The 19,138-nt window shown below is 36.0% G+C and overlaps 1 protein-coding gene across 9 annotated transcripts in view; it reads left to right on the top strand.

Annotated features, from left to right (window-relative positions):
• LOC126335342 (cryptochrome-1-like) overlaps nt 1-19,138 on the top strand; it is a 184,382-nt gene that overhangs the window by 115,155 nt on the left and 50,089 nt on the right. For all 9 annotated transcript variants that reach the window (XM_049998518.1, XM_049998521.1, XM_049998519.1 and 6 more), the window contains 5 exons: nt 3,515-3,744; nt 4,122-4,289; nt 7,947-8,087; nt 10,640-10,791; nt 10,919-11,121. In XM_049998518.1, the coding sequence (XP_049854475.1) occupies nt 3,515-3,744; nt 4,122-4,289; nt 7,947-8,087; nt 10,640-10,791; nt 10,919-11,121 (894 nt within the window). The remainder of the gene's footprint in view (nt 1-3,514; nt 3,745-4,121; nt 4,290-7,946; nt 8,088-10,639; nt 10,792-10,918; nt 11,122-19,138) is intronic.

The following is a 19,138-nucleotide window of genomic DNA, read 5'->3' as shown; positions in this document are numbered from 1 at the left end:
AATGTCAGTGAGTTGGCTTTAAACCATTTATTAATATCCATGAAAATATCATTAGCAGATCTTTCCAGAACTACACTCGACATACTATTTATTGCAATACTTGTGTCATCTGCAAACAAAATGAACACTGCTTCTGGCAGTGTAGCTGATGAGAGATCATTAATGTACACAAGAAAAAGCAATGGCCCTAAGATGGATCCTTGTGGGACACCACATGTAATTTCTTCCCATTCTGATGATGACTGATGACTTAATTCACTAGTCCCTTGCACTGACACCCTTTGTTTCCTGTTAGCGAGGTATGACTTGAACCATTTTGCAGCACTGCCCGTGACACCATAGAATTCTAGTTTATTTAAAAGGATGTTGTGGTTTACACAATCGAATGCCTTTGACAAATCACAGAAAATACCTGCTGCTTGTAACTTGTTATTTAATGAATTAAGTACATTTTCACTGTAGGTGTAAATAGCCTTTTCGATATCAGAACCCTTCAGAAATCCAAACTGTGTTCTTGATAATATGTTATTTGTGGTCAGATGATTGAGAAGCTGCCTGTAGATTACTTTTTCTAAAATTTTTGAGAATGCTGGCAAAAGTGAAATTGGTCTGTAGTTTGATGGCATCTCTTTATCCCCTTTCTTGATTAGAGGCTTAATATCTGCATTTTTTAAATGAAACTAATTGAGACAGAAGCAACCATTTTTTAACGATTTGTTATGTGTACAACTAATTTATGGGAGTTTAACAACAGTTAATTATTAATGCCATCTTTAAAAACAGTTTGTCTTCGATAGTGTATAAGCTGGTCCATTTTACACCTATGAAGATTCTCTTTCATGAAGTGCTGTATGGAACATGAAGTATGGACAAATGGATGAATGAATTAATTAATTAACCATGCTCAGTACCTCAGTTTCTACGAGAGTGCTTGGAGTCGAGCAGTAGGAAATTCTAAAGCAATTGCTCTCATTGTGTGATGAAGACAACTAAATCAGCTATCAAAATATTGTGGAATCAACTGGAATCTTCAACGTGGCTAGACAAGCAAATATACAGGGTAACTTTTGAATGTGTTAAGGAAAATTTAATTTGATACAGATAATGCTGAAAGGAATTGAAGAATTATATACCGCAGTTCACACACCATTTGTTGTTTTTCTGTAGCTTGAAAGCAACAAGTTGGATCAATGGAAAACTAAATATTTTGTTTCTAAAATGAGCATAATGTAAAGAGTTGTTGAAGCTCATTCATGTAAATGAACCACATTGGTTGCATGATACAAGAAAACTTTCAGTAGTGATCCAAGTGAAAGAGTGTCACAACTGTGGAAACTTTTATTACTGCATGACACAGCCAGAAGAACTACTTTCTGAGTGCCATGAATGAATGTGGCATACTTTTCCTTATGTGTATTTGTTACATATTGTCAACTCATCCAAGAAGTGTCCTACACAGCTGCTTGTTACAGTAGCATCACCCTGGTGCCTGATGTGACCACAGGCAGTTTCTGAAGGTTGTTCCTATAAACAAAATACTTTGATATTAATTACTGACAAAACCATAGGCCAAACAAAAACTGGAAGAGGAATATTTTTTTGCAAATTAAGTGCACTTCTACAAGTGACATTCCTGTATGCCTCAAAAAGTCACCCTGGAAAGGAATATCAACAATATTATGAAAAGGATAGATTGCTACTCACACTAAAGATGACATGTTAAGTTGCAGATAGTCACAACAAAAAGACTGTTAGACACTGAGCTTTTGGCCAAAGCCTTCTCTGGAAAGCAAACCACAAGTAAGCACATCGCATGCCTGCATAACCACTACCTCTGGCCACTCTGGGCAGATCTGTCTGAAGCGGCCAGAGACATCAGTCATATCTGCATGAGGTGTGCTTGTTTGTGTGAATGTGTATGTGTTTCCGTTTCTGAAGAAGGCTTTGGATGAAAGCTCAATGTGTAACAGTCTTTTTGGTGTACCTGTCTGCAGCTCAGTGTGTCAGCATTATGGTGAGTAGCAGTCGATCCTTTTCACAATATTGTTAAAAAGTCATCCCGTATATTTTCTAGAGTAAGCATTGTCAAAAGAATTTAAGATGTTGTAGACCTGTTTCTGATGATTTTGTAGTAGCTTCGGGCTATTGCATGGGACTCTCTTTTTTATACCTGGGATAATCCTTCCTTCCTGAGGGATGGATTAGGATGGAATAACAATGACTATACTTGTTCAGTACTATGGTTTACCGTTTACAAGTGATGAGTGTGCAGCAATCTTGACTCAACCGTGGGTAAGTGTGGCCAACTTGGAATTTAGTTCCACAGATTTTTCAGCAACATAGTGCCACATGGGAGTTTTATCGCTGCTGACTCACAGTTAAAGGCATTCTTTATTTGAGGGTCATTCCCCATTTGTGGTTATATTTTTTCAAAATGTTTTCTAGATTTGGTGTACAGAGCAGTTTGTGGATAACCCTATGTTTTCCATCACCAGTAGCCTTGGTACGTCTTGGGACTGCTGGGAAACCATAGAAAAAGAGGGAGAAGACAGTATTTCAACATGGAATTTCTTGCTTATTGATTTGATGTATTACTCTTTTTTTGATTTATTTATTCTTATTCACTTCTTTGTTGGGAGTTTGCTAGAGGAAACATGAATGATTCCATTAGAAGTTAGTATTCATGCAATATAATGGACATTAATTACCGGTAGTCACTTTGAGCATTAAATTTATTGTGCATTGTGGGAAAATTATTCCATGCAGACATCACACATCATTTTTAGAAAACTTACAAAATCTACTATGATACTAAGTGGTGTTACAGCACTCAATTTAAATGCAAGAACTGTTTTTGTTTCCCAGTTGGAAACTTGAAGCTACAATGTAAATTTTATACTTATTATAATAATTAAGTGGAGATGTTGAGTTACAGGCAGGCACAACAAAAACAAGTGAACTTTTGGCCAAAAAGGCCTTCTTGTAAAGAAGACGACATGCATGCGTGTGTGTGTGTGTGTGTTTGTGAATGTTTTGTCTATTTTAGAAGAATTACTTTTGGATAAAAGATCACATGTTTGGCAGTCTTTTTGCTGCACCTATCTGTGACTCAACATCTCACCAAGCAGGATAGTGCAGTGGTTAGCACATTGGACTTGAATTTGGGAGGACAGTAGTTCAAACCTGGATCCAGCCATCCTGATTTAGGTTTTCCATGATTTCCCTAAACCACTTAAGGTAATTTCTAGGATGGTTCCCTCAAAAGGGAAGAGCTGCTTTCCTTCTCCATCCTTCCCTAATCTGAGCTTGTGTTCCATCTCTTATGGCCTCATTGTCAATGGCACATGAAACACTAATCTCCTCCTCCTCTTTCCTTTCTCCTCAACATCTCCACTATATGGTGAGCAACAATCTGTCCTATTCATAATATCATCAGTAATCCATCCTGGATTTTATATTGTTTGTCATAATAATGTATTTTACACTATTAATTATTTCTTTTCTTCTGTATTAGGTTTTGATACTGATGGCTTGATGCCTCCTGTGTGGCAGGGAGGAGAATCTGAGGCACTTGCAAGGCTGGAAAGGCACCTCGAAAGAAAGGCATGGGTGGCATCCTTTGGAAGACCAAGAATGACATCACAGTCATTGCTTGCCAGTCAGACAGGTCTCAGTCCGTATTTAAGATTTGGCTGTTTGTCTACGAGGCTTTTCTATTACCAGCTTACTGATCTTTACAAAAAGGTAAGCACGTAGTGGTAGTTCCAATTTCTACAGTTATTATTTGTTGTTTCTTAGACATTAGTTATAGGTTCTGAGTAGGGCTTTCTTATTCTAATTGCTTAATCAGGGCTCTGTTGACAGTGTTTGTGACATATTATATATGATCTGAACTGAGAAATTGTTTTAACCATTAGCTAACTGACATATTAGCTGATAGTTAAATGTGAACTCAGGTACAATATTAAAATTTTTCCATATTAATGGTATTTCAGAGTCAAATGCAAAATAGTTTTTATAACAATTGTGCAAAAAATTGGATAGTTGTTTCAGTGTGCATTCTTTCATAACTTTTTAAATGTGAGACTCACAGATGTTATTGTTTATTCAATGTGTTCCAGATAAAAAAGGCATGCCCGCCTCTTTCTTTACACGGACAGCTGTTATGGCGGGAATTTTTTTACTGTGCAGCAACAAAAAATCCATATTTTGATAAAATGTATGGAAACCCAATATGTGTACAAATTCCATGGGACAGGAATCCAGAAGCACTTGCGAAGTGGGCCACAGTAAGCATTGTTTCACTATTTATTTACCTTTCTGTACATTTGTAAATCCACCTTCTTTAGATTAATATGTCATCATATTTATCATCTGCAAATTTGAGCCCCTTTCTGAATGACTTTGTACTCTGAAAGTACCTACAATATACTGTGCTTATAGATCTTATGAGGGGTCTTAGTAGGGAGTAAAATCATAAACTTCCTGTGGCTTATAGGGGAAAAAGCATGGCTAAGCAGAATGCAGAATATGTTGAGTGAGATCAAGTTTACAAGAAGCCTGGCTAAATGATTAAAAGTACTAGTTATCTCATGGACAATTAGCTAGGTTACCATGTTTTTTCTGCACTGGCAAACTTCACGAATGACTAAACCTATGGGTAACCTCACAAGGGCATGGTCAGACGTGTCATGTCAACCTATTTGATTTCTTTCCCACTGTTAACTACCATGCAAAATTGCTCTCTACAAAATTTCAGCTGCCAACATGAACTGTAAGTTATCTATAGTAATTATGAAGTAAGACACTTTTTGCATTGTTTACACACTTGAAACTGCCTGGTGTACAACCCTGAATTTTCTCACTGCACAATGCAGCATTCTTTTGCATATGCTTTCTTTGCTTTTTGAGCCAAGTGCTGAAACTCTGTCTAAAGGCGATCAAAACATAATTTAATATTTACAAAGAAATAATACTTACCTTTTATCAATAAAATGTTTTTTATTCCAAATTTGTAATGAGCATAAACAACTTCAGAGCACTTCTTATATCACTGCTGAATGGGTTGCTGGAAATGAACAGCTCACTTGTTGTTCAACAAACAATATTTGATACGTTTTGGGCATAGACCATCTTTAAAATGCTAGCCAAGTAAAATACAAATTCATGAAAGCACAAGCCTACCATCCAATAACCATTAAGAGTACAGATGTTACAAAAAACTTTAAAAATAAAAAAACAGCGTATCATACCAAATGTCTTCATACAAAGTATAGCATAACATTTGTTTGCCCTCACCATCAGCTGCTCAACTAATGATGAGTCACTGTTACAAAGGATAACTATCAAGACATGCCAGAAGAGGGCCTGGTTGTATGATAGCAGTGGTGTGAAAAGCATTCATAGAGATAAATGAGCAAATTGATACCAAAACAGTTCTTGAAATTATAAAGAAAATATGGATAGAGACCTATATGTAAAATTAAATGCAATAATTCAAATTGTACCTATAAAAATACAATTATACAAGGGACATCGGGAAAGTAGTATTACAAGATTTTTCACATGTAAACAAATGCATATATTTCAATGAAACATATTGGAGCAGTAGCATAGATATTACATCATCTTTTCACATAATCACCATTCATGTTTTTTACCAACTGAGCATGAGCTTCTTATTTCCTGCTTTGTAAATATCTCCCACCTCCTCATTGTGGGTAGAGTATTTTCCATCCACATATTCCTTCAATTTAGGAAATAAATGATAGTTGTTAGGTGCAAGATCAGGACTGTGATTGGAGTGGTTTAAAAGATTTCAATAAAATGAGATCAGCAACTCTTAAGTTGCTTGACTGGAAGGTTGCCTAGCATTTTCATGAAGGAGGCAGACTCCCTTCATCAGCATTTCACACTGTTTCTTCTGTATGGCTCTGAAGAGTTTCTTAAAGGACTCACCATATCATGCAGAGGTGACTGTTTCACCTCTTGGGAAGAATTTGACATGCAGAACCCCTTTTCTGTCCCAGAGAATGGTAGCCATTACTTTTTGAACTGATTGCTGACTTCTGAAGTTTTTTTGTTGAAGGGGGTTGAGTGTAGCACCACTGCTTTGATTGCTGCTTGTTCTCTGAGATATGTTAGTGAACTCATGTTTCATCCCACATCACTATGGAGCTGAGAAAAGCCTCATTGTCACTTGCAAAATGGCCAAGAAACTCTCACTCACATCCTACACTTTGTTGACTTTGTGTTCTGCAGTAAGCATGTTCGGAACTCATCGCTCACAGAGCTCTAGTCGATCAATCATGATTCCATGAGAAACGGTTCAAGAGACTTCAAGACACAGTTCATGCAGGTCATCAGTGATCATGTGGTGATCAAAACAAATATGCTTTTCACATTTTGCAACAGTTCATTATTCACCATGGTAAGGTATCTACTTCTTTCTTCATAATGAATTTCTGTTCTTCCAAGAAAGTGAAATGCTGTACTCATTTGGTCACATGTTGCCATGACATAATACCCTCCCTATTCATCGACACAAAATTGTGATGAATCACCATGGCACTCATGCACTCCGCATTCAAGTAGCATATTACAGAACACACTTAGCATTTGGTGGGAGACAGAATGAAAGCACTCATTTTTAACCATCACCACAGAGAGAATCAGAACACTCTTGATGACCCTTATCATACATTCATTTCAGTGTACTCTACCATACACAACAGTGGCACCAACTATGAAAAATTCAATTCCCTGGTAGAGCAAAGGGCCTTGTAACCTTACTTTCTGGTTATCCCTCATAAATTGAATATTTCATTTGATGGGCAGTGGGGAAGGGGATGAAAGGAGAACAGGAGGGGGAGGGCAGGAGCATCATAGTGGAATTAATAAGGGTAAGGACCAATAACATTTTAAAAAAATGTATACTCATGAGCAGATATGAGGAGAAGGGGACATATCAGGGATGGAGAGAAGAATCTTTATTAAAATTAATGTAGCCAGTGCATCAATATAAACAATGAAATTTCAAGGAATTTAGGAATTTAGAAGCAATACATGGATTACAAATGTCATTAAACATCATTGCACCATTGAAGCAAAATATAATATACAAACTAAAAAGTATTTATAAATTTGTTTACAAATTTTGATAGTTACTGTTTATAATGGCTACAAACAAATACTCATCATACGTGGTTGCATCTGTTCTATAGCTATCTGTATCGCGGAGGCACACAAGTCATCCCACGTCGCCATTGTTCACAGTTTGTGGGGACAGCTAATATAACAATATGTATTAATATACATTGTAAGAGAATATGCAGTAACTTCTGATGTTTCTTAACAAAACATCTCTGATCACAATCATGAATCCTGAAGCTGATGAAATACATTCACATCTCCCAGACAATGACACAAAATACAAAATATCTTCCTGTTAAAAGAAGTGTCCTATAGTGAAATACAATTTACAGCAACCTGCCTGACTACACAAAACTGGAGAAAAATGAAATCCTTTTTAAAAACAGTCTGAAGTTATTTCTGCTGAACTACAGTTTTTAATTTGTAATTGACTGCCCGGTCAGCTGAAATGGAAATTCATGATGTAGAATTCTGGTAGGCCTACTTTGTATCGTGCTTGTGTGTGTGTGTGTGTGTGTGTGTGTGTGTGTGTGTGTGTGTGTGTGTGTGTATTCAGATCAAAGTGAAGAAATGCTTAAAGACTATTACCATCATCATCTTATTTATGTGCTCTTTCACTGTAGGCTACAGTGCTGTATCTAATAAGATTGCTTATATTATATCCAGGATGACACATTATTGGAAAAACTGCAAGCAAAAATATTTTGTCATGTGCTATAAAATAATATTGCAAAATAAGTTAACATCACATCATTGTTACACTTTTGTGAAATAATTATTACTTAATATTTCAGGGCCAAACAGGTTACCCGTGGATTGATGCTATAATGATACAGTTGCGTGAAGAAGGTTGGATACATTATTTAGCTAGGCATGCTGTGGCGTGTTTCCTTACACGAGGAGATTTGTGGATTTCATGGGAAGAAGGCATGAAGGTATGTATTTCAAAACTATAGTTGTTATAACTGATGTTCAGTTCTGGGAGAAAAAGAGGTCATAAAAATTGGATTTATAGAGGAAAAATTGTATAGAATGTGAGATAAACCTCACATTTTCACTGAATTTCTTAATGAATTACTTAATAAGTCAGTGCTGTTTCATTCATGTAATATCTAATTGGTCATTAAATTCAATAAATTCTTCCCACCAACAGATGAGAACACAGGGACAAAAAAGGCACCACTGAAAGCAGTTTCATTGGAATTGCTTTGACAGGCATTGCATATTTCACCAGTAGACATCAGTTTTGCCAAATCAATTGTAAAAGACATCACAAAAATCATTAGGTTACTCAAAAGGAGTCTTTTGTCTGGCTATTATAGTATTTCAGTTAAAGAATTAAAATATTGTGCTAACTTGGTTGCGCCACCCTTGAGTTTTGCTTTGAAACTAGTTGATGAATTGATGTACATTTCCTGAAACTGTGGACAGAATCGTATCTTAACAAAGGAAAATGAAGCTTCACATTAACATATTATACCACCACTGTAACCTTTGGTGCTGGTCCACTCCTGTTCTTGACATATGTAAATGACTTATCTGGGATATCAGAGGATTCTGAAAAAAATATTTTGTTTGTTGAAGGCACATATTATTCAATTAAAAAATAAATAAATAAATAAATTTACTGGTTCAAGAAATAAACATCAATAAGCATACACTAGATGAGGCTCCATATGTGAAGTTCCTAAGCCTTTTAATATATGATATCTGTCATAGCTGCGACATATGTAATGTTCTTGTCTTTATTTTTCTTGTCAAGAATTCTTTATTATCAGTTAGGTGCACACAATAGCAATTTTATCTCTGTTGCCATCTCATTTTCATTTGCCTTGAAATAAATGAAAAGAGGGAGAGGCAGATGTTATTTGTTTTCTCTTAGGAGTTGTGAAGCTGAGCAGATGCAAAGAAAGGTGCACCCATGTTTTTGTAACAATTTGGTAAAATAAATGGTGCATCACAAGATAGGTTGATGTGGGCTAAGTTAGTCGCTAAACTAATTAATCATTTTACATTTATGTTTACTGAAAAGAAGAAAGAGAGAATATGGATGCAAAACAAACACAAGATTTCGTCCACCAGTCGCAAAGAAGCAGCAGCAAAAATTTATTTGAGAGCCTGCAGATAGATAATAAACTGAGATGGCACAAAAAAATAGATAAATCATACAATGGATAATCCAGGATGGAATGTAACAATACCAGAGAAAGAAAGTTGCTACTCACCATATTGCGGAGATGCTGAGTCGCGATAGGCACAATAAAAAGATTCACACAGTTAAAGCTTTCGGCCATTAAGGCCTTTGTCAGCAGTACACACACACACACACACACACACACACACACACACACACACACACACACACACACACATAAATGCAACTTGCAGTCTCAGAAAGCTGAGACCACAATGGGATAAGTTAGCTAAAATTCTGAGCCCTGCCTGCTGTGCACTTAGAAATCCCTGTCATTGCATTGATCTAAAAACAGAATTACTATCCCAATTTGCATTGTTTCACTCATTAGTGTCTGAAACCTTATCTTCTGGGGCAATTTGGTAAATTCTTAAAAGTACTGTATTCATTCTATGGTAATGTACAGTAAGAATATTGTGAAAATTTGATAACCAAACATCTTGCAGAAGCCTCGCCAATGACCTTGAGATTCTTACACTTGCATGCCAATACATACACTACAGGATGATTTTGTTATCAATAATAAGAGTGAATTTAAGGTGGACTGTTGCAATTCACAACCACAACACTAAGAGTAAAATAATTTCCTTGTAGACTATGCACCCTTATTTACTGTTCACAACAGAATTTTATATTTTAGTACAAGTCTAAACAGGTTGCAATCAGATGTCAGGGATAAAATTGAAAATTGCGATGTATTAAAATAACAAGATAAATGATTACATTATTAGTGCTTCCTTCTAAAATTTATCAGAATATCGAAACACAAGGAAGTAATTTTAATTTAACTGTAATGCTGGCATTAAAAAGATCTTGACATATCCAGTATACTGACAGCTGATAGTGTTCTTTGTAAGGGTACAGAAATGAAGAGGAACAGTGAGTTTTTTACTTCAAATTACCTCTTACACCTCTAAAATAATCTAGAATTAATTCCCATAGTTAGAAAATCAAGCACTAATAGTAATTTATTGATTGCATACTTTACAGCAGTAGTCTGCAGAAGTTGCTGCTGTCTGTTAAGGTATAGCTTGACTCCTCCACATCTTAAACAACACTTCACTTTGAATCTGCAGAATGAAGAGTAAATCTAAATATATCAATTCTTGCATAAAATATGCACCCTGCATTTTGTTTTTCTGATGTTTTGAACTTTCTCATAATCTCCTCACTATGATTTATGGAATATACAACATATTTACTGTGATCAAGACAAATTTTTCTATGCTCAGTAATATCCACATTCTCTTATTGGAAGCATTTAGTGTATTACAGAATTATCTTATTGTACAGGTGTTTGATGAACTACTGCTTGATGCTGACTGGTCTGTTAATGCTGGAATGTGGATGTGGCTGTCTTGCTCATCCTTCTTTCAACAGTTCTTCCATTGTTATTGTCCTGTCCGGTTTGGTCGCAAGGCAGATCCAAATGGGGACTTCATAAGGTACTGAAATATTATGATTATGACATAGCATATCTTCATATATTTGTTGTTAAAGTTGCATATGGATTGTATGTAACTGAATGTTGAATCATCTCCTAAAATAAATTTTGTTTCATGTTGCAAACAGGAAGTACCTGCCCATTTTGAAGAACTTTCCAACACGGTATATCCATGAACCTTGGAAAGCCCCTGAATCAGTACAGATAACAGCGAAGTGCATCATTGGGAAGGAGTTTCCTTTGCCTATAGTGGATCACCAATACGCAAGTCGAATAAACATAGAACGAATGAAGCAAGTGTATCAACAGTTAAGCAAATATCGAGGTCCAGGTGAGCTGTAATACCAGTTATAGACTGTGAACTAACTTTTAAATTTGGATCAATATTTTACATAATGTTGTGCTTGATAAATGTGTAGCTCGATTTTAGTACTAGCTCCCACCACCCTAGCTGTCTGCATTTTTTCATGATATTATTATAAGTACAATATAGTGATGTATTCATTAGAAATCTGTAGGTTTGTCTTTGAGTACAGGAAGGCCAGTTCAATTAGTAAGACAGTGTAAGATAGTTATACCTTATATTTATAGTGCTGTATTTTCATAATTGTGTGGGAAATGGGAGAAAATTAACTTTTTTTTGTACATACTATCTCAATTGTAGTCATGTATTTGAAATGTTTTGAGGTAAACGATGATAATCTTAACTCAAGGTGACAGGGGGAAGGCTGTTGTCATCATTGGTGAACAAGTGATTTACAGTCTGTGCAAAAAATGTTATTTGTCACAGCTAAAATACACATAATATTGAAGATATGCATATAAAACGATCAGTTGTTGAATTGAATCAGTGTCAATGAGCTGAAAAACTCTATGAGAAATTTAGACAGTATGAAACAGAAAATGTTACAGTGAAACTCAAATAAGTGACTGAAGATTACACATACACTAGTATGAGAGTCTCGGTCAAGTATTGTACTGTAGCATAGGAAACCAGCTTCTGAATCTTGTTTTCCTCAGCCTCTTCCTGCTCCTCCCTAGCTGGAACATTTTAGTTATGTGGCATCCATTATTATCATACAACTATGACAAGGGAGAAGCAAAACTCAAGTTTTTTAAAGAAATCCAGAACTGTGTTAGATCAGAGAAAATCATAGAAAGAACAATAATTTTCTTCATGTCTGTACCACAGCCATATATTTATTGAAGGATGTATTTGTGGTTTCACCTCAGCTGTTGTTTATGTGTATTTACTTTATTTAATTTTGCACTATAGGCCAATTTGGCCTTACAGGTCATTCTTAAGTGCTGTAGGTGCCAACATGTCATAATATATCTTATTATTTGGCAGTGGATATGGCAGTTCTGAAAGTGAGCACATATGTGCAGGCGTCAAACCTAAAAGAGAAATTGACCAATAATGCAAAATTAAATAAATCAAATACATGTAAACAACAGCTGATACTATGACCTTCATAGAAATAAATTTTTGAGGCAGTAAATTCCTGTGGGCTTTGAACAGTTGTTTTGTTGCTTCATTAACCTGCCATTCTTCTCTTGAGACCAGCATTTGCTGCATGTTATGGGCTGTTTGTTACTCTCATAGGGTGGTTTGATTTAGCTATTAGTAGTTTATTTAGTGCAAGCCTCTACATCTCTCTGTCACCACTGCAACTTATATCCATTTCAAACTGATTACTATTGTGAAGTCTCTATGGGGGATGTTGTCCACTTATCCATTCAGATGCCTCCAGTGATTTTATCTGCTCTGACTACTGCAGGGCACACAGATGACAGATGATCTTCATTTAATGATGAAGTTCAACAAGCTGTTTTCAGATACATCACAGTGAGTCTTTTTGTACTTATGTATTTGAGAATTACTTTTGAAAAATATCCAGCTTGGTATATAAAAAAACTAAATCTGAGAGACAACAGATTTGTTCCAATGACTTTCCAATGTTTTATCATCCTCAGAAAGATTCTCTTTGTCCACCTGTGCAGAATAAGCATCTATCACACTTTTAACATCATCACTTGATGTGAATCTGCATTCATTTGCTCATTCCTGAACAGTTCAAGTAGAAAAATTAATTACAGGAAGCCAAATTTAGATCATAAAGTACATCATCATGGATTTTTATTGCAACCTCATTGGTCATACTGGTTTTTGTACATCCTGACAGCTTATTGTCTTTAATGTAAGGCCACACATTCAATTCTGCACTGTCCAAAACTGAAACAAAGAGAATCACTTGATATTTGCTGTAACTCCTTTTTTTATGTGCATTGGGGAAAAAATCCTTGAAACAAAGTACTTTCTTTATCACAAGAAGTAAATGTTTATACGTATCAGTAATGTCACTAAATGTTAGCTAAAAATTAGTACTTTTCAAAATCTAGTAGTATGGACAAATTCATGCTCTTTATAAGCTGAAGAATGTGTAGGACATCCTGCTATTGTTATAGATATTTCTGAATAACCTTTAGAGACACTCGATAATGTGTAAATGTAAATTACACAGCAACCAAGGTTAAGCCAGAGGATTACTCCTTAATAGCAATGCCAGTTCAAGGTTTTTAGGGTTTCCCTAAACTGAAAAGAATACAGTGATATCCTTTTTGCCCTCATTGCTTGTTTCCTTCCTTATTTTTTGTAAATATTAACTGAAGTTTTAATATTGGACAGGTGTTGTTGTCTTGTTTGTTGGGTAATTTTGCAGTGGAAAATTTGCTTCAGTAATCTTTCTGTGAAATAAGAATGCCAAATTTTTGTCATCTAAGCAGAAGACACCAATTTAGACCTGTGACAGTCCCTGCAGATGCAGTATCTGTTATAAGAATTTAGAACACAGAATGCAGAAATTGCTGGGTAGAAGATATGGTGTAAAACACAGGTGTATAAATAAATGGAGTTAAACTTGAGTGATTGGTCAAAAGTCAGTATATAGATAAATCAGTAAACTATAAAGAAAATATACAATATATTCTGAAGTTTGTGCTTACCAGCTCTAAGGAATGAAGCAAATCTTGCAGGAGAGTCTCTCTGCAGTCATGCTGTTGTGTGAGCAAAGTCATTCACCAGAAAAGGTGATCTTGCACCTCTACTTCTTCACCTCAATTAAACAATATTTAAATGGTAGGTAATTCATACAATAATAATAGTAATGAGCCATAACTTTACCATATTTAGAGCAACATCTAACATGAAACACTTTATTTCAAAGAAATGATTTGGACAAGTTTTTTTTGTAACCGTTAGGAATGATTAATGCCAATGCCTTGCTGCAGTGGTAACACTGGTTCCCATCAGATCACCGAAGTTAAGCGCTGTCAGGCTGGGCTAGCACTTGGATGTGTGACCATCTGGTCTGCTGAGCACTGTTGGCAAGCAGGGTGCACTCAGCCCTTGTGAGGCAAACTGAGGAGCTGCTTGATTGAGAAGTAGGGGCTCCGATCTCGGAAACTGACATACGGCTGGGAGAGTGGTGTGCTGACCACATGCCCCTCCATATCCACATCCAGTGATGCCTGCAGGATGTGGATGACACGGCGGCCTGTCAGTACCATTGGGCCTTCATGGCCTTTTTGGGAGGAGTTTAGTTTAGTTTTTTAGGAATGATTAATAATTGAAAGTGTTCCTTCTCTATTTTGAACTTAATGTCACGATGTGAATGCAAAAAACTGGTAGGCACACTGTGCATATGAAGAAGAGCCATACCATTGTGTTGTTGAGGCCTTAAATTGTCATGCAGCTGACATATGCACAGTTTAATGAGCTGTACTTCTGTTAATAGAATTTGTCCATTGGAATATAATTTGTAATGGTTGCTTTAATATATTCTCTGAAAGACAAATAACCTCATCACATAAGGCAATTCTTGCATCAATCTGGACAAAGTAAGTTCTTCCAAACTGTCACATGGTACTGATAAATTAGAATTTTTCTATACTGTGACATTCACAGCATCTGTAACGCACTGTTGAGAAAATACAAACTATTTTTCAGGGCCAACATGTTGTAAATAAAGCAAACATCCTCTTCATTGTCATTTCAACCGGTGCTTTATTTCATATTCATTTGTTGCACGATTTGACAAAATTCATTTAAGAAGTAACATCTGCATTACATGTTGTTGCATTAGAGAGACAATTGTGATTGCCTTCGAACCAATCTTAATTGTTGTTTTCGTACAAACTTTATGTTATTTTCTTCCTTATTCTACTTTCAGCCTTAAATATGTGTATTTGAAGCTTTATGAAGTCAGCTTATGCCAACCCTTTGGAAGTTGTTTTCTTTGGTCCAAATACCACATTTTTCTGTTTGTGATCAACTTTACGGCCTTTTTTGTTTTTATTTTCTGTTTTTACACACTAGATTGAGTAATTAAAAATGATGGTAACCTTATTTGTAGGTACAGAAAGGATCTTGGATTCTTAAGACTGAAGTTTTCTTGAAAATAGTGTGCTATCTAATAGGCATTATATTTCATAATATTTATTATAGATCAGTGTTAACTGTTACTCACTAACACTTAATTATAATAAATAACTAACAGAGCTGCCCAGAGATTTTCAAATGGTGTTCAATTTGCTTTATAATATATGCCAAATTGTATGGACCACAACATTGGTAGTGAAGTACACCTGTTCATGTTTCATTAAAGCATGTTTCAGAATTTGTGGCACTCTTCTTTGCAGCAGGTGAGAAATGTTGTATGAGTTTCAGTACTGCCACATGTAAATTGCCAGCTAACTCTGTTCTTGTGCTTGATGGAGTGTGATACTTTCAAGGTACAGATAATACTTTGCTTGTTTATTATGGGGTCAACTTAATCCTTTTCCAAAATGACAGTTCTTGAGAAGGGTAGCTGCATGTTTGGTTCAAGGTCCTCTCAGTCTAACAAACTTTCAGGGCTGAAAAAAGTAATGCATTAATACAATCACTCAGCTGTACAGCTCTGGAACTATGATTTTTAAAAAGAAATTATTATAGACTTGACTTTTTCAATTTGGAAGACTGGTCAGATTTATGTGTGTTGTGCTTTTATTGCTTTGGCAGTAAAGTGAAATTTGTAAAAATAGTTTGAAATGAAATCTTTTTAAGGGTATCCTAGCCTGTGAATGACACAATAAGCATCCATCAGGTCTTGTGAAAACATATTCTTAGCATTGCAGCACAGCTTGTAACAATAGTGAGAAGTTTACACTAATAGACTCTACTTTAACTCTGCCATACAGAAATGAGAGTCTAATATTTATTAAGACAGTTACAGCACAATGTGCAGTACAGTAAAATTTCACAGAAGATCTGAAATTTTGAGAATGGAAACAGCTTTCAGAAATATACAATTAGCTTGCAGAAAAGCATTATGGTCTCAATAACTGATATAGTAATGGCCAAAAATGATAAGTTTTCTTATGAAAAGAACAAAGCTTATACATCATTTAAAGACAATTATTTCCCTTCTATCTGGCTTTCAGTCCTACTCAATCAGTATCTTATTTCAATGTGGAGTGTTTTCTGGTACATTTTTTTTTTTTTTTTGTGTTTGGCCCCCAGGTGTACATCACACTTAATAAATGCACATACCATCATCATAATTTAAATACCACTCCACTTATCATTACTGTATCATGACGTGTATATTCTACTTAGCAATAATGAGATCATCAGTCAAGTTAGCTGTGTGAGCTTTTCAATTATACTGCTGGTGCCTATAAGCTATGATTGTGAAGCATAGCCCCACCACAATACCACTATCTGTTGCCAGAGATGCAAAATTACAGCACAGTCCACAATACAGTGCTGGTCTTAGCCAACTTACAAACTTACAGTGTCATTCTCAGTTTTAGGAGCTCAGCACAATTATGTAGCAGTGAAATCTAATGTGTTCTGCCTGCTGAATCTTCATTGGACCCATAAATAATCACATTATGTAGCAGTGAAATCTAATGTGTTCTGCCTGCTGAATCTTCATTGGACCCATAAATAATCACACACACACACACACACACACACACACACACACACACATACACACACACACACACATGATTTCAATGGTCATTCAAGCAGTGGATTGTGTGGTGATATCAGTGGTCACTTGTGCGATGGCATACTCCATGATTTAAATGGTCACCTGAGCAACGGATTCTATAGTGTCTTCAGTGGTGTCTTGTGCAATAGAATATGTCAGTAGTCATGATGATCTCATGAGTGGTTTTAGTGGTTGCTCATCCAGCGAAACATTTTCAGTGATGAAGTGGTCACCCCTGTGACGGATAATGTTTTGTGACCATTTCTGTGACTATTTTCTTGTACCAGCAGAGCTATCAATAAACGTTAACTTAGTCAGCAGTTGTGTCTTAATGTGCCGTAACATGCCAAAGTGATGATACCTGGTTGGCACAGACCAATTGCCTTGTGACTACCACCTTTTTGGCCTACCTGTGCCATGCTCTAGCTCAAGCAGTTTGACACCATCTTCCATTACAATGGCTTAATGTCAAAACATACGAAACATGCTTATGTTGTCGGCCAGCTTGACCAGTGCTACACCACCAATGTTACCAACATCATCACTGTGACACCACTCAATGAGCCACACAGTGCCTCAAGAGGGAACTCATATGCCACCTCTCCATATCTCCAGCTGTGAGCATACATTGGCTGATTTCTGGCAACAACAGTGGTGACAGGACTCCGCCATAGCTCCTGTGCCACCTACACAGCATGGTTTACAGCATCACAGTTCCAGACAAGCTGCTCTGTGTGCTTTAGCTGAACTTTGAATTGAATTGAATTTTATTTGATCCTGTAAGATTACATTGTGTACAGTAAATGTACGTGTAATATAGGATATGTCAAAGTGTTAACATTTCTTATCACTTATTTTTCTACACCTTTAGCTTACATTTTTACATTACTGATAATGAGTAACAATATATACAAATTTAATGGCATATGTATTCTGCAACACTGTAAAACTCTTTTTCAATGAGATAGTCTTTAAATTTCTTTGGAAAGTCATTGTGAAGTACACTATCTTTCAGGGTTTTGGGCAGACTTCTTAGTAGTCTGATACCAAAGTACTGGGGTCCTTTTTCTAGCATTGCCAGTCAGTGGGGTGTGCTCCGTACTTCATTCTTCTTTCTTGTATTGTGGTGTGTACACTAGCATTTGTAATCCAGCCCTCACTACCTTTTGTGATGTACATTATTGTTTTGTATATATACAACGATGAAAAAGTTAAGATATTTAAATTCTTGAAACAGTTTCTGCATGTTTCAGAGGTCTTTCTTCTTAAAATGGTCCTAATTGCTTTTTTTTTTGTAATGTGAACACTCGTTTTGTCTCTTGTTTGTTTGAGTTTCCCCACACAGTCACTCCATACTGTAAGTATGGTTCGAAAAGTCCATGATACACTGTACACAGAAGGTTCTTGTCTGAATACTGTGATAGCTGCATCATTAAGAATATGACAGAGCTCAGTTTCTTACAGACATTATTAATATGTTTTTTCCATTTCAGTTCATTATCCAGAAGAATACCTAAGAATCTAGCAGATTCTACTTCTTCCAGTCTTGTTCCATCAACCTCTAAATCCATGCCTACAGCCTTTTCCTTGTTTTTAAACACTGCATACATAGTCTTTTTTAGATTTATAACCAGTTCATTTTCCAACAGCCATTGAGCTGTGACATTTGCAGATATGTATGCTCTTCTCTCAAGCTGTTCCATATTTTGGTCACTATTTAGTATTGTCATGTCATCAGCATACAATATTTTCTTTTCTTCCTCCTCAACACCTATATCATTAACAAATACATTAAATAACAATGGCCCCATTACCAAACCCTGCGGCACTCCATATTTGATGGATTTGGTTTCTGATTGGTACGAGTTTCCTAATGATATATACTGCTTGCGGTTGCACAAGTATGATTTTATCCATTCACCTGGTTGCCCCCGAATGCCATAGTTGCTTAATTTTTGTATCAGCATTTCATGGTCAATGGTGTCAAATGCCTTTGAAAGATCCAGAAACATTGCAGAGACAACCTTTTTCTCATCCAAGGACTGTAAAATGTATTCTGTTAGACTGACAATTGCTGATTCTGTAGATTTACCCTTTCTGAAACCATGTTGTGTGGGCATGAGAATGTTATGTTTGTCCAAATAGTTAACTGATCTGGTATACATAAGCATTTCTAGGATTTTTGAGAAACCTGATATCAGTGAAACTGGTCTGTAGCTGTTGGGATCATCCCTACACCCTTTCTTGTACACTGGCACTACCTTCGTCATCTTCAGTTTTTCAGGAAAAATTGCATATCTGAAAGAA

This window comes from Schistocerca gregaria, chromosome 2 (genome assembly GCF_023897955.1).
Source record: "Schistocerca gregaria isolate iqSchGreg1 chromosome 2, iqSchGreg1.2, whole genome shotgun sequence".
In the NCBI taxonomy this organism is placed as follows: Eukaryota; Metazoa; Arthropoda; class Insecta; order Orthoptera; family Acrididae; genus Schistocerca; species Schistocerca gregaria.
The sequence above is the reverse complement of the archived record's forward strand: the minus strand, read 5'-3'. Positions and strand labels throughout refer to the sequence as shown.